Source organism: Pagrus pagrus (genome assembly GCF_965226575.1).
Source record: "Pagrus pagrus genome assembly, chromosome: 8".
Lineage (NCBI taxonomy): Eukaryota > Metazoa > Chordata > Actinopteri > Spariformes > Sparidae > Pagrus > Pagrus pagrus.
The window spans coordinates 31,778,721-31,793,217 of record NC_140192.1 but is presented as its reverse complement, the minus strand read 5'-3'; the positions used below and the strand labels follow the sequence as shown (position 1 = coordinate 31,793,217).

At 41.9% G+C, this 14,497-nt stretch overlaps 1 protein-coding gene across 3 annotated transcripts in view; it reads left to right on the top strand.

Annotated features, from left to right (window-relative positions):
* stxbp1b (syntaxin binding protein 1b) overlaps positions 1-13,299 on the top strand; it is a 37,219-nt gene extending 23,920 nt beyond the window's left edge. For 2 of the 3 annotated variants that reach the window (XM_084360606.1, XM_084360604.1), the window contains 7 exons: positions 70-208; positions 487-596; positions 2,066-2,167; positions 2,617-2,702; positions 6,679-6,833; positions 8,287-8,410; positions 12,282-12,372. In XM_084360606.1, the coding sequence (XP_084216732.1) occupies positions 70-208; positions 487-596; positions 2,066-2,167; positions 2,617-2,702; positions 6,679-6,833; positions 8,287-8,396 (702 nt within the window). In that variant the 3' untranslated portion in view covers positions 8,397-8,410; positions 12,282-12,372. Of the gene's footprint in view, positions 1-69; positions 209-486; positions 597-2,065; positions 2,168-2,616; positions 2,703-6,678; positions 6,834-8,286; positions 8,411-12,281 lie in introns of all 3 variants that reach the window. The other variant, XM_084360605.1, reaches the window with a different exon arrangement.
* Positions 13,300-14,497: the final 1,198 nt, after the last annotated feature.

The following is a 14,497-nucleotide window of genomic DNA, read 5'->3' as shown; positions in this document are numbered from 1 at the left end:
ATTGTTTCAATGGAACTTCTGTGGAATCATGTTGTGCTTTGGCCTCTCCTGCGCTCCATTGTTCTGAAGGATCTGGCAATGGGTATAGATGCAGAGGGAGAGAAGATCAAGGATCCCATGAGGCTCATTGTACCCATTCTGCTGGACGCCAATGTCAGTGTGTCTGACAAGATCCGCATCATTCTGCTCTACATCTTCCTTAAGAATGGTCAGATATTCACCGTGCTGTTTTTCATATCAACTATTAACATTTGGATGGACCTGAAATCCTGCATGAACAAAGCAGAAAATCCCACTGAGAATTTTTGATGGAATCTGAAATGTGCATTCATTTTTCGTTCTTGTGTTTTGTTCAGTGCTAATCCATTCTTAAGTTCCTTCATGTTTGCATGCATTATACCATATTTGTGAATGTGCATGCACACCTGCTGGTGTGAACTGAAAGTCTATGCTGCATGTGTTTGTGTATCTTTACGTGTGTGTCAGGTGTGACTGAGGAGAACCTGTGTAAGCTCCTTCAGCATGCCAACATCCCACCAGAGGACAGTGACATCATTTCCAACATGGCCCACATGGGCGTTCCCATTATCTCTGAGGTGAGCTGTCCTGGTCCAGGACCTCAGTGTCTCATCAAGACCATATGACCCTTAACCTACTATTCATAATAAAGCAGCATGGCTCTTTAAGTTGTGATTCTAAATGGAAAACTTGTTCCAGATTCCTCAATCACAAAGTTTCTGAGATGTGGTTGTGTGTAATAACAACAGACCCGACATACAAACACAGTCATTACTGTGATAATGATTACATATCACTTTTCAGATTTTCAGAAATGCTGGTCCTTAAACGATAAGAACAGAGTTATTCTGTACTTTTTTCATTTTCAACAAATCTCATGAAAACGTGACAGTCCATCTGTCAATGCTTTCTGACTGCCCAACTCAGCTTGCTTCCTATTGATGATGAAAATATTTTTAATTCACAAATAACCCTAACCCTTGTGTGATTTTTCATTGGTTGTTAAATTTTACCAAACCAAATTTAAAATAAATGACACCGACCTTAAAGGCCCCTCCAGTCAAAGAAGTGTTTTTCTTCTTGATCCTCCAGTTGAATGTCTGAGCTTCACTGCCTAGGATGATGGATGTGCAGTTTGACAGAAGGTTGTTTTCACATTTTTTGCTCAAAATTTTCTCTGAACTCACTGAAAATCTGATTTTAAGAGGCAGAGCTACGAGCATGATTTATGACATCTCAAATAGTTTGGAAGTCTATCCTGGTTTGATATTCAGCAAACACAAGTGTGATGATGCTGTGTGCACACACACACACTCAGAATGGACTTCACAGTGGAGTAGGAGACTCCTGCAGGAAAACTTAACAAATGAACAAAAATTGCATTTTGACAAATCAGGATATTTTATGAGGCAGAGGAATATGTGCCATTTTAATGATTTTAATGTGGACATAATACTTCTTTTTAAGGAAAAGTATCAGATGCACATACTTGTTCCACGCAGAGTAATTGTATGTATGTCTTAATACATGTCTGAAGGGGCTCTTTAAATGCAGTTTTCTGGTGTTCTTTCTTCAGAGTGTGCCAATGTATTACGCAGAATCTTTACTGAACTTTGTTTGTCTGGGTTTTTTTCTTCGTAATTATCCTAAATTCCATTCTAGACTGTGTTCAGTGTCTTATTCCTATTTATATTTGAGTGCACATCAAACCCACACAGGCCCAAAATGGAAAACCTACAGTGGACCCTGCAGCATGAGATTATCGGCTTTATGCACATGCTGGCTGGAAACTGCCAACAGAAAAATCCACTCTGAGCATGTCTCTTAAACATGTTTCTGACAGTCTAACAGCAAAGTGAACTGAAAACCTCTCTGTAAAAGCATGGTTTGTGCTCTGATGTGTGTATCCAACACTAATTTCTTTCTAAATAACTAAAACTCCAGACAGATATGAAAAATGACACACCCTTTAACTGTCTCAGTGAGTTGATGTACTGCTGTGTGAACTATGAAAGCAGATGAGTGATCAGCATCACTTTCCTCTCAGGGCACCGCCAAGAAAGCCAAGAAGCCCGATCGTAAAGAGCGAATCAGTGAGCAGACCTACCAGCTGTCCAGGTGGACTCCCCTCGTCAAGGATCTCATTGAGGTGATTTTTATGTTAGTTTTCCTTTTATCACAATGCAGTATGACTGTAGACTTTATTAGGGATTAGTGCCCTAACTACTACAAATATGCAGCCTACAATAATGATAATGTGGTCCTTCTGTTATTTCATACCCGTCAGGAACAACGTCCTTGAATTTTTAAATTGGATCCCAACAACAACATAGAGGCCTATTTGGGAAGAAATAAAACAACAGACAAAGTCATCAGGAGAGAAAGAGCTCATCAGATGTGTTGTTGTTCTCTTTTGGCTTTGTCCTGCTGTCCTGTCTTTGACAGACCACAATCTGTCATTTTGTGGTGGTTAATATTTTATTCATCACTCTCCCTGTACTGTTAATCTATCTGAATGTGGCTTCAGGTAATATTTTTGGTGAAAACTTTAAGTCTGTTTCTGATGCCAACTGTAGTAACTTCAATGTGTTCCTACAGGACGCCATTGAGGACAAACTTGACCCCAAGCAGTACCCGTACATTTCCCAGCGACAAGTATCTGCCAAAGCCAGCGCTCCATCAAGGTTTGTCATTTTTAATGCATGTTGCCTATACATCCGGTACCACATTGTTTCAATAAAGCCATAAAGTGTTGTTGTTGATGGTGGTTCTCAGTCATCCAGGTCATGGTAAATCTAGGTGCTGTACCGTAGGCAACTGGACTTGTTTCAGTTTCTTGGACAGTTCACCTCTCATCCAAGAGGCTTCTTCAGTTCTAACTAACTGGAGAGGAGTTGCAGGCTTTTAAACTCTGTGTGGGCTTGTTCTTACAGAGTCATTAAGGACATGTGTGAGCTCTGAGTTTCAGAGTCGTTAGGGCCACTTGTGGGTCATTGGTCAAACTGGCCTTCATGTAGGTTGCCAGGGCTAGATGAGCCCAGGTGTGAATGGTTGTTAAACTGTCTGGGGAGAGAACTCAGTACAGCAGGATGATAAGTAATGTCTTAGGCCACCTCCTCTGTTCAAAGACGGTCGTTCCAGTTTGACATAGATGGATTCCTTTACTCCTCTTTCAAACCATCTGTCTTCTCTGGCCAAAATGTTAACATTGTTGTCCTCAAAGGAATGATTTTTCTCCTGGCTGCATTGATGTTCCTGCGACATAGGGAATGACAATGTTGTTACGTTTTCTCGTCTCCTCCTCTCTGTCTGCTCTGGATCTTTTAGCGGTTTTGACAAGGGTCCAGTTTGGGTAGCCACAGGTTTTAAGTGCTCCCCTGATGTGCTTCTGTTCCTTCTCCTTCCCCTTTGACTTAGTGGGCACAGTCTCAGACCGATGGTTTAGGGTTCTGATGACCCCCAGCTTGTGCTCCAGTGGGTGATGAGAGTCGAACAGCAAGTATTGATCTGTGTGTGTAGGTTTTCTGTACACCTCAGTGTTGAGGCTTCTGTCTTCAGGAGGGCAGACTGTCTCCTCTGACAGCTTCCCGTGTGAACTTGATGTTATTGTCCACAGCATTTACATGTTCTGTGAAGGCTTCCACTTCCCTTGCTCTGATTTTGACCCAGGTGTCGTCCACATACCTGAACCAGTGGCTTGGAGCAGTTCCTGTGAAGGTAATCAAAGCTCTGCTCTCAACTTCTTCATGTAGAGGTTGGCCACTATTGGGGACACCGGTGAGCCCATGGCACAGCCGTGCTTCTGTCTGTAAAAGTCTTCACTGTACTGGAAGTAGGTGGTCATCAGACAGAGGTCAAGTAAGGCACAAATGTGATCTGGGGTGAAGTTGGTTCTGCTGGACAAAGTGCTGTCCTGTAGTAGGTGTTTCTTCACCATCCTAACAGCCTCTTGAGTGGGAATGCATGTAAAAAGTGATGTGACATCATAGGAAACCATTGTTTCGTCTGGGTCGAGTGTTATCTCTCTCACCTTGCTGGTGAAATCCTGTGAGTTTTTGATGTGGTGTTGAGTGTTACCGACCAAAGGAGCTAGGATATTGACTAAATGCTTGGATATGTTATAAGTAACTGAGTTAATGCTGCTGATGATGGATCCAAGTGGTGCTCCTTCCATGTGTATCTTGGGGAGTCCATAGATACATGCGATGGCTTCCCCGGGGTACAGTCTGCAATATAATGATCTGTCAATGGCTTTGTCCTTTTCCAGTTTTTGCAGATATTCTATAACCTTCTTTTTGTAGCTATTGGTAGGATCTCACCTCAGAGTCTCATAGGTGTTAGTATCACTAAGCAGATCAGTGACTTTGGTGTGGTAGTCTGCTGTGTTTAGCACTACAGTGCATCTCCCTTTGTCCGCCGGTAAGATGGTGATGTTCTGGTCTCTTTTGAGTGATGCCAGGGCCTTCCTTTCCTCAGTAGTGAGGTTGGAGGGGGGTGTTTTTGCATTAGCAAGAGCAGCTGATACCTTCAACCGTAGCTGTTCTGCCTCTGTGTCTGCCAGCTTGTTGTTTCTGATGGCTGACTCTGTTGCTGTGATGAGATCTACGACCGGTATCTGTTCTGGAGCTACTGCAAAGTTCAGTCCTTTGGCAAGGACATCCTTCTCTGGTTGGGTGCGCTCTCTGTTGAACAAGTTTTTCACCCACTTCTCTTGTATGTCCTTATGTGCTGTGTTGTTGATGTCCTTATTTCTCCACGTGAGAGCTTCTGTTCTATGCGAGTTGCTTTAACGTGCCTGAAGAGTTTGGAATTTGCGTGTCTGCCATTCCTTACCCTTCGTGTGTTGTGATGCTTGTGCCTTCTCAACAAACTTGGAGACATTTTCCAGGACATTGCTTGGTAGTAGTGATGTTAGTTCCTCAAATGTCTGGTCAGTCTTAATAGTGAGTGCATCGATAACATAATATAATTAATTTTATTTCGATTATTTAATAGTATTTAAACGTACTGTCAAAAATTGTGCCCAGGTATTTGTACTCAAACTCTACATTCCTCCTGTGGATTATGCTGATGGCAGCTGCAGCCAGCTCCCGCTGCTTGCTGGAAAAGGTCACCACCATCTCTTTGGTCTTCTCCAATTTATCAGACCACTCCGCAAACTCATGAGCTGTGGTGATGTAGGGGGCCTGAGAGCAGGGACAGGAGAACTGTGTCATCCGTGTTTTTTACCAGATGACAGTCTGGATGGGTGGACCTGCAGTCATCGGTGTAAAGGATGAAAAGCAGAGGTGAGAGGACGCAGCCCTGAGGGGAGCCTGTAGAGGTGACGACCGAGACGTCGGAGAAGGTGTTATTGACCAACACCCTCTGTGATCTGTTGGTCAGGAAGTCTGTAATCCACAGGATCAGCTGGTCGTCCAGGTGGAAGCGGGTGGAGAGTTTCTCTGCTAGGATGTGTGGCTGTAGGGTGGTGACTGCAGTGGAGAAGTCTGAAAACAGGAGTCTGGCTGTGGGTTTGGGGTGTTCCAGGTGTTTGTGTACCGTGTCCATGATGAGTGTTTTGGCCTCATCAACCCCTCTGCCTGCACGGTATGTGAACTGGAGAGGGTCCATCAGTGGGTCAGTTACCATGATGATGTGTCTCTTTATGACCCACTCCATAGCCTTCATCACAAGAGAGGTGAGAGCCACAGGCCTGAGGTTGTTCAGAGCTTTGACTAAGCTCTTCTTGGGGATGGGGACCACTGTGGAGTGCTTCCATAGCTGAGGAATTGTGCTGCTGTCCATGGATCGTTGAAACAGGAGCTGAAACACGCCCCCCAGCTGCTCTGCACAGCACCGCAGGACACGGCCACTGATGTTGTCTGGGCCAGGTGCTGTGTTCTCCTTGGTAACAATGACATCAAGTTCACACGGGAAGCTGTCAGAGGAGACAGTCTGCCCTTCTTGGACTGCGCAGTACACATTGAAGAAGACAGAAGCCTCAACACTGAGGTGTACAGAAAACCTACACACACAGACTTGCTGTTCGACCCTCATCACCCACTGAAGCACAAGCTGGGGGTCATCAGAACCTTAAACCATCGGGCTGAGACCATGCCCACTAAGTCAGAGAGGAAGGAGAAGGAACAGAAGCACATCAGGGGAGCGCTTAAAACCTGTGGCTACCCAAACTGGACCCTTGTCAAAACCACGAAAGGGCAGACAGAGAGGAGGAGACGAGAAAATGTAACAACATCGTCATTCCCTATGTTGCAGGAACATCTGAGAAACTCAGGAGGATCTTTAATAAACATCATAGCTCAGTTCACTTTAAACCTACCAACACACTGAGGCAGAAACTTTCCATCCTAAGGACAAAACACATGAAGACCGGTTTTACCAACAAGTAGCCCTAATGACTCTGAAACTCAGAGCTCACAGGTGTCCTTAATGACTCTGTAAGAACACACCCATACAGAATTTAAAAGCCTGCCAACTCCTCTCCAGTTAGTTAGAACTGAAGAAGCCTCTTGGATGAGAGGTGAAACGTCTTCAAGAAACTGAAACAAGTCCAGTTGCCTACGGTACAGCACCTAGATAAAGTGTTGTTGTTTAAATTGTGTTTAAAAAGTGTTTTGCAGTAAATATTTATCTATTTCTTCATTTCACATCTTGCAGTGCTCGCTATGGTAACTGGCACAAGAACAGGGGCCCCACAGAGATGAAGACGGGGCCAAGGATCATCGTATTTATTATCGGAGGGATGGCATACAGCGAGATGCGCTGTGGGTATGAGGTCACCCAGGCCAATGGCAAGTGGGAGGCGCTGATCGGTGAGTTCACTGGATAGAAAAAGTAAATCTGTCTCAGTCCCACAACTCTTACTAAAGTGTGATACTTAATTAGTCAAGTGCCCCTTTATATTTGATTATACAGCAAAAAACATTCTCTTTCATACAGTTAAAAAGCATTATTTGTATACTGTTTAATATGAATACTATATCTGCCTCATGTTGATGTGTCTAACATCAACATGAGGCAGATTTTTTAACAGATTTTTCTTCCTCTATTTTAAGGTTAATTTTATTTATTCAATCTTTATTTAATCAGACAGTCTTGCTCTTTCCAAGAGAGACTGAGAGCAAGAAACATTTACAAGAACACAATCAGCAGACAGAAACAACACAACTACACAGTAAAAAGGGGTTTATAAAAACAATTAACAAGAATAAGAAAATACATCAGATTGTGAATCGTTAAAATTGATTTAATCTACGCAAGTAAATGTAAGACTCAAGTCTGAGTGCAGTTTGCAGTTCATTTCATTTAAAAGGTGCATAGTGCCAGAAACCAGTTCAGCCAATATTAGTGCGTACATGAAGGATCGATGGTCTAAGGTTTTTTCTGAAACTTTACAGCAAAACAGCGTTGCAGCATTCTCCTAAACAACAGAAGTAGCTGGGGACTAGTATTAAAATGGAAAACCAACCAAAAAAACATCCAATGGCTATGTACAGCTCGTATGCTGTAATCTAAGTCTCTCGAAGCTCTGAGATCCCAAAGTGATTTGAAAAGGCGTTATTTACACCCTCAACCATTGAGCTTGGGCACCTACTTCAGACGGGGTGCACGCTACCGCCTTTAGCTTAGCAGCAGTGAAGATTTGATCTTAAAAAAGGATGTAAATAATGTCTTTGTTATGTATGTATGGAGGATTTTTGTAATGTTTTTTACACGTTTTTTACATTTTTAAAGTCTCCAGCTACTTCAGTTGTTTAGGAGAATGCTGTTTTGCTGTGAAGCTCCAGAAATTTCTTCTAAACTTCACCCAATATGACATCAGCTAGAGGGTGAGGAGATAATGACTGAATGTTCAGTTTTGGGTGAACTGTTCCTTTATGGAGTCCTCCTGAGTGTTTGCATTTTGCTGATGTGTCTGTTATATTTCTGTTCCCTGCAGAGCTGACTCAGCAGAGTGTGACTTCTGTGAAATGTATTAGTCACATTGACTGTGAGAGCTGATATTTTGTTGTGACTCTCAGTGAGTGGATTCAGTGTCAGGCACAGGAAGGAGGAGAGAATAAGTGAATCTGCAAAATCATCCACTGTTCAGATTTCACTAGACTCTCAGTCTCACTGAATATTTTGTTAGCACATTGTAACTTTTCAATCAGACCTAAGTGGATTTTTTTTGTCATGGCCAGTCTAATGTGCATCTTATGTAGTACACAAGCCTTCATCCAGAATTCAGTCCTTGCTGACCTTTCAGACATTTGTCCCCGGTAGGTTCAACCCACATTCTCACTCCACCTAAGTACCTAAAGGAACTCCAGCACCCAGACTTCCTGGACCCCAACGCCCCACCAGAGGGGACAGAGGAGCAAACTGCAGACTGAAAACATGCTTGGAAGTAAATACATAAGTAATGGTGTAATTTGTGAATCTGTGTTCTCCCAGGCCAGCTCACATGCCCAGTATTGTACCCTTGATCCCTGCAGTGTTTTTTCTCAGTGATGTTCACACTCAAATGCTTCTTTGTTGTTGTGAAGACACTGACCCTGACCCGTGTTTCATATCCTAAAGGAATACTGCAGCTTTTTTGGTGAACTGTCCTGATGTGAACTTGGCTTGGTCTAGCATGGCGCTACTGTTTTATGTTAACACTGCATATGCATACGTTAATTACTGTTTGTTAATTATGACGACCCACCCTACTCTGCCTCTGATAGTCTGAACCTAATCCTAACCAATCCCACTACTAATCCTCAAGACTAAACCTATCAACTCAACCAATGAAGTCAACCAATCAGAGGTAAAGTAGGGTGGGTCATACCAAGAAAAGCAGTGGGATCCATAATAGTGCTGCATACACATGTGATACTGCAACATCACAGAACATAAATCGATCAGAACACACACTAACCTAGAATAAATACATTGTGTGAATTTCTAATATAATAGAAAATATTTGTCTGGTGTTTCATTTCATGTCAAAAGTGTTAATCAATTAAACAACCTCGCTAAAAGTAGAATTTTTTAGACTTTTTTATATTAAGAAGTGATATAAAGCCGGGGCAGTTTCACTTTCCTCAGACCACAGTTCACTACAACAGTTGATTTTCATCTTGGTCGCTCAGTTTTAGAAGAAAACATTTCATTGTTATCATTTTGTCTTCATGTATCTTCCTGTCTGACTTGTGGTGCTGTGTTGTATCTCACCTCCCTTTTACACCGTTCAGGGCCGTTGTTGTGATTTCTGTCCACTGTCACTGCCACTGTTCATTGTCTTCCTTTCCAGTAGAACAGTTTCCTTGTCCAACACAATCCGTGGCACATTTTTCCCTTGTGCAGCCACAACCTCACAGGGAGAAATGTCACTGTAACTTGTTTCTGAATGTCCTTCTAGTTGAGGAAAATGTTTGTTGGCGTCTCCCTGCTGTTTGTTGGATAAGGGTTTACTGGTAAACAAAGTGTTCTTTCTTTCGATCTTGGTACAAAAAGTTGTTTTGTAGCCATCTTAATCACTGAGCAGCCATGACACCAAAATGAACCATGTGTCAGGAGATCTTCAGTTGTGGTTGTCTGAGTGCTGCCAGGACCACTTATGTTGTTACACCGTAAACAAGCAGTGCAATTAAGTTAGTACTATTACTCTCACTTATCCATGCCAGCATGCATAGGTGGGTAGGGAAATCACAAAACCTGCTGCAACCATGGCCTGCCATATGAAAATATAATTATGCTGGTATTATACTTTATTTTTTATTGCATTATTTTTGTCTTCAGTGTGTCAGGTGCAATTACAGAGTTCTAAGTTGTTGGCACACATGGCACAGTACATGTTAGACCCTAACCAATCATAGCTTGCAGTCTTTCATGACTTGTGTGATTCACAGAGGTGATGGGCAACTTCCCTGTTCCACCCAAGGAACCTAAAAACGAAAGAAGGGTCATTACGTCACTGAATCTCGCTTTGGTTCCAGACTGTGGTGACAGCTGTATTGAAGTCTATGAAAGATGATGGAGAAACACACTAAAACCCAACAAAACAACGTTGTATGACTTCTGATGAAGAAATGCCTCCAGAAAATGAAAGACCACACTTCAGAGAGGAGGTTAACCACTGATTGTTTTTCCCAGATGATTGACAGGGCCGATAATATCATGATCAAACGATACAGGTCAGAACATATTTCACTGTTGAGACTGCAGTTTTGCCACAAACATGTCAACAAAACAATCAGTGGTTAACCTCCTCTCTGAAGTGTGTTCTTTCATTTTCTGGAGGCATTTCTTCATCAGTCATATGACATAGATATGTTGGGTTTGAGTGTGTTTCTCCATCATCTCCCATAGACTTCAATACAGCTGCTACCACAGTCTTGATCCAAAGTGAGAATCAGTGACGTTATGACCCTTCCTTATTTTCCAAAGTTCCTTGGTTCTACCTGATGGCACCAACAACTGTCTCTGTTTTCTATGTGAAGGTGCTCAGAGAGCTCACACTCCTATCATGACTGCAAAATCCTCCAGATTAGTTGCCTAAATTCTGCACGAACGATTTAGGATTAATTTACCAAAACTTTATTGAAACTGGCTGATGAGAATGTTGCTGCAGTAATGCCATGCATTTAAGATGCAATACATTATGTCAAATAGGCACCACTCAGGGTATACACCGATCAGGCATAACATTATGACCACCTGCCTAATATTGTGAAGGTTCCCCTTGTGCAGCCAAAACAGCTTTGACCTGTCAAGACATGGACTTAAGACCTCTGAGGGTGTCCTGTGGTGTCTGGCACCAGGGTGTTTTATAGTGGATCCTCTGGGTCCTGTATGTTGGGGGTGGGGCCTCCATGGATCAGACCTGCTCCAGCACGTCTTACAGATGCTCAATCAGATTTGGATCTGGGGAATTTGGAGGCCCGGTCAACACCTTGGGCCCTTTATTGTGTTCCTCGAGCTGTTCCTGAGCAGTGTTTGCGGTGTGTCAGGGCTCATTGTCCTGCTGGGGGGCCACTGCCATCGGGTAGTGTTGTTGTGATGAGGGGTTGTACTTGGTCCACAACAGTGTTTGGATGGGTGTGCGTGTCAAGTGGCATTCACATGAATGCCAGCACCCAAGGTTTCCCAGCAGAACATCGCATTGTGATGAGATGATCAATGTTATTCACGTCACCTGTCAGTGGTTTTAATGTTGTGGCTGATCAGTGTATGTAAAAAAATAAGTACTTGCCAATCAGTTATAGTCCATCAGGATGTGGCATCATACACAAATGAATGATCAGAATCAGATTTAGCTTCATTGGCCAAGTATGTGTACACATATGAGAAATGTAAATCTGGATTTGAAGTTGATTTCAATGTTACATACAAAACAAATGACAGGAAGATAAAAAACGGACAATAAAAACAAGAACAAGGCCAAACAAAATCTGGACAAAAGTAAGCATAGATTATGTAAACAGTCATCTTCAACTCATCAGTGCTGTCACAGTTAATCTATGTAATTGCCTGCAACAGTGGTTTTATCTCTACCTTTTCTATTGTTTTATCTCCACTCAACATAAATATGAAGGCTTTTGTTTCTACTTTCACTCATGAAAAAGATCTGAGACTTTTTCTGTGAACACACAAGCCTTCCCTCAAGTCTGGAACACAGATTTGTTTGGTAGTGAGCACTTGACCCTTGCCAAGATAATTGTCCACCTGACAAGTGTGGCATATCAAGATGCTGAATAAACAGCATAATTAGGGACAGGTGTGCTGTGGTCACAGTAAAAGGCCATTTTAATGTACACTTTCACCAAACAACACCATGGTGTGCTTTGTGCTGAACATGTGACAGAAGTAGGCATTTTGTGTGCATAGAAAAGTCAACAAAAACAAAAGTGTGGCTTTAATATTTTTGTTGATTGTAGAAGTGGATAAATAACCTCCTTCGCATAGATTAATGCAAACAACACTGATGAAAAGATCATCATCAATGTGGGGGTGGTGCTTGACTGGCAGCAGTGCAGAGGCAAAGAGCAAATGTGCAGGAAGAAGTGCAGTTATTAAAGATTTGATCAGCTTGTTCAGCAAACTGTGCCCTGCTCAGCAAGCCTCGCTGTCAGATAACATATCATTTTTCAAGATTAAGTTGTATTTTATAGTACTACATTCTTACTGAAAGAAACTATGACCAAACCCATGAAAAAGATAAGTAAAATAAAGTTTTAATTCCCTCAGGTCATTATTGTGAAAAGGTTGATCATTGGTCATCTTGTGTCTTCCAGGATCAACTGAAATCTTCACCCCTCCTCATCTTCTAAAAGCCCTCAAAGACTTGGAAAAAGAAGAGCAGATGAGTTAAGAAGCTCCTGTAGCGTTCCCTCCTCAGCAGGATCATCTAACTGTCCCATCCCTCCCTCCTCGGTCCCCTCTCCTCCCCCAGCCTCACACATTAAATATACATTTGATCTTGAATATGATTGTGTGGCTCATAAACCAAACTGTGTTTAAAATCACATCATTGTGTGTTGATTTTATGAGTGTGCTGATGTTGATCAAAGTTTATTGGAAGAGATTGGATCTGTGTTGAATGTTGTCGACAGTATATTGTGGGATGTTTCTTTCTTTTGGAAAAGTTATGTATGTGAATTAGTTTAGAGGACTAGGAGAGATTCAGGGATGATGGGTTATAAATGAAAACTGCTTAAAGATTATACTGGTACGATTATTCCACTGCTTCACAGTTCTAATGTAACAAAATGGTCTTTTTCACTGAACAGATGGTGGATTTACCACATTATCTGTTTATTCACTTCTATTGTTTTCTCTCCCCTTCCAATACACATAACCTTCATCTTCTTCTTTTATTTTGTTGGAGCCTGCTAGTGTTTATGTAGTGCTTTCCATACAGTAGCAACCATACTGTTTTGTACAAATCATCAGATTTACAGTGTTGTGTCTGACCTTGGAAACGGCAACATAAAGCCCTCTGATGGTGTATTAAGCTGTAGATGAAGCATTTTGAAAGAGACATATACAGTATAGTTTGGTAATCTTACTAGTGATTTTGGCAGTGTACTTTCCTCCTTTAGACACCCAGTTTCCTGTTGTCCCCTGTGTTGGATCACAGTATTGTCATTGGTTATTGTTGTATTGTGATTCTCTGTAACTAGTCATCCACTGTGTATGAAGAGAGATTTCAGTATTATGATATATTTCACAAGTCTGTGCTTTTATGTCCACATCCATGAACAATACTTGCTGCAGGATGTGTGTTAAGCTAATAAAGTGGCTTCCATTAAACTCTGGTCTCTGTCCTGTGATAACTTAATGAATATGAAAGAATAAGGAGCTCCCTGAAGTACAAGGTGTGAGCTGACTGCTGAAGTTACTTAGTGGTGAAAAAAATTAGTCAAATTTTAGTAAAATTTATTATATTGCCCAAAATCACAAATGTGCCTCAAAGTGTGATGCAATCTGTGCAGCATAGCCTACTACACCTTCTGTTCTCACAACATACAATACATGTAATAAACCACAAGTTAAATACCAAGAAAGTCTCATAACTACATGATTCATTATGACGAATGCAGATCAGTGTCTTTAAAGATGTATTTTGTAAGAAATGGACAGAACTCAAAGGTAGGTCCAGAACCATACTGTATGGGGGAGCATCCTCGTCACCTGATGGCTGAGATAAAGAGGGACAGCCCCAAAGAGACCAACAGATGCCAGTTTGAAGACAGTGCATACATTATAGGGGTGATTTACAGCGTGTCTGACCAGGACTATGACTTCAGGGACAAGAAGACACGGCAGGTGGGGACAGGAGAGACATGAAGCAACAGACGAGAGAGAGAGAGTCAGACATCAGCAACCTGAATATTTTCACATTTAACAGGATTAATTTGGACCAAACCAGAGGTGATTCTGGAAATACAATCGTGGACTGTTGGTTTGTTTTATTCAGTTTCTGTCCAGTCTGAAAGATGTGTTTTACGATGAGTTAGTTAGTTAGACAGTGTACGGTTGTATTTTCTGTTTGGTAAGGAAAATAGAAGTCAGAGGATTTCATTTCTTGACATTTTCTGAGAATTTACTTAGTTATAGCAAACTATCAGACTAACCTCTTGCCATACAAAGAGATATTGAGAGACAGGACGGGCTGGGGCTAGCTGGTTAGCATGCTAATGCCAGTAGATATCTGCAAAACAGTTCATAGATGTCTTTGACAAAATTTCTACTGTACACTGTTATTTCTTCACATTCTGCTGATGTTCATTTTTGAAAGTTTTATATTTAAATGATCTCACAAATTGCTCCTTCAATCTGCACACTAATAAATCCTGGATAACCAACTGAGCATAATGTTCATATGCTCTCAGCATCCTGCAAGCCTGGAGGTCCCAAATTCACGGTGCAGCAATTATTACCTTGCTGCTGATCCAGGTCCAGCTCACTGTGAAGCACACATAGTGAGGTAGGTTAGACTTCATCAGCC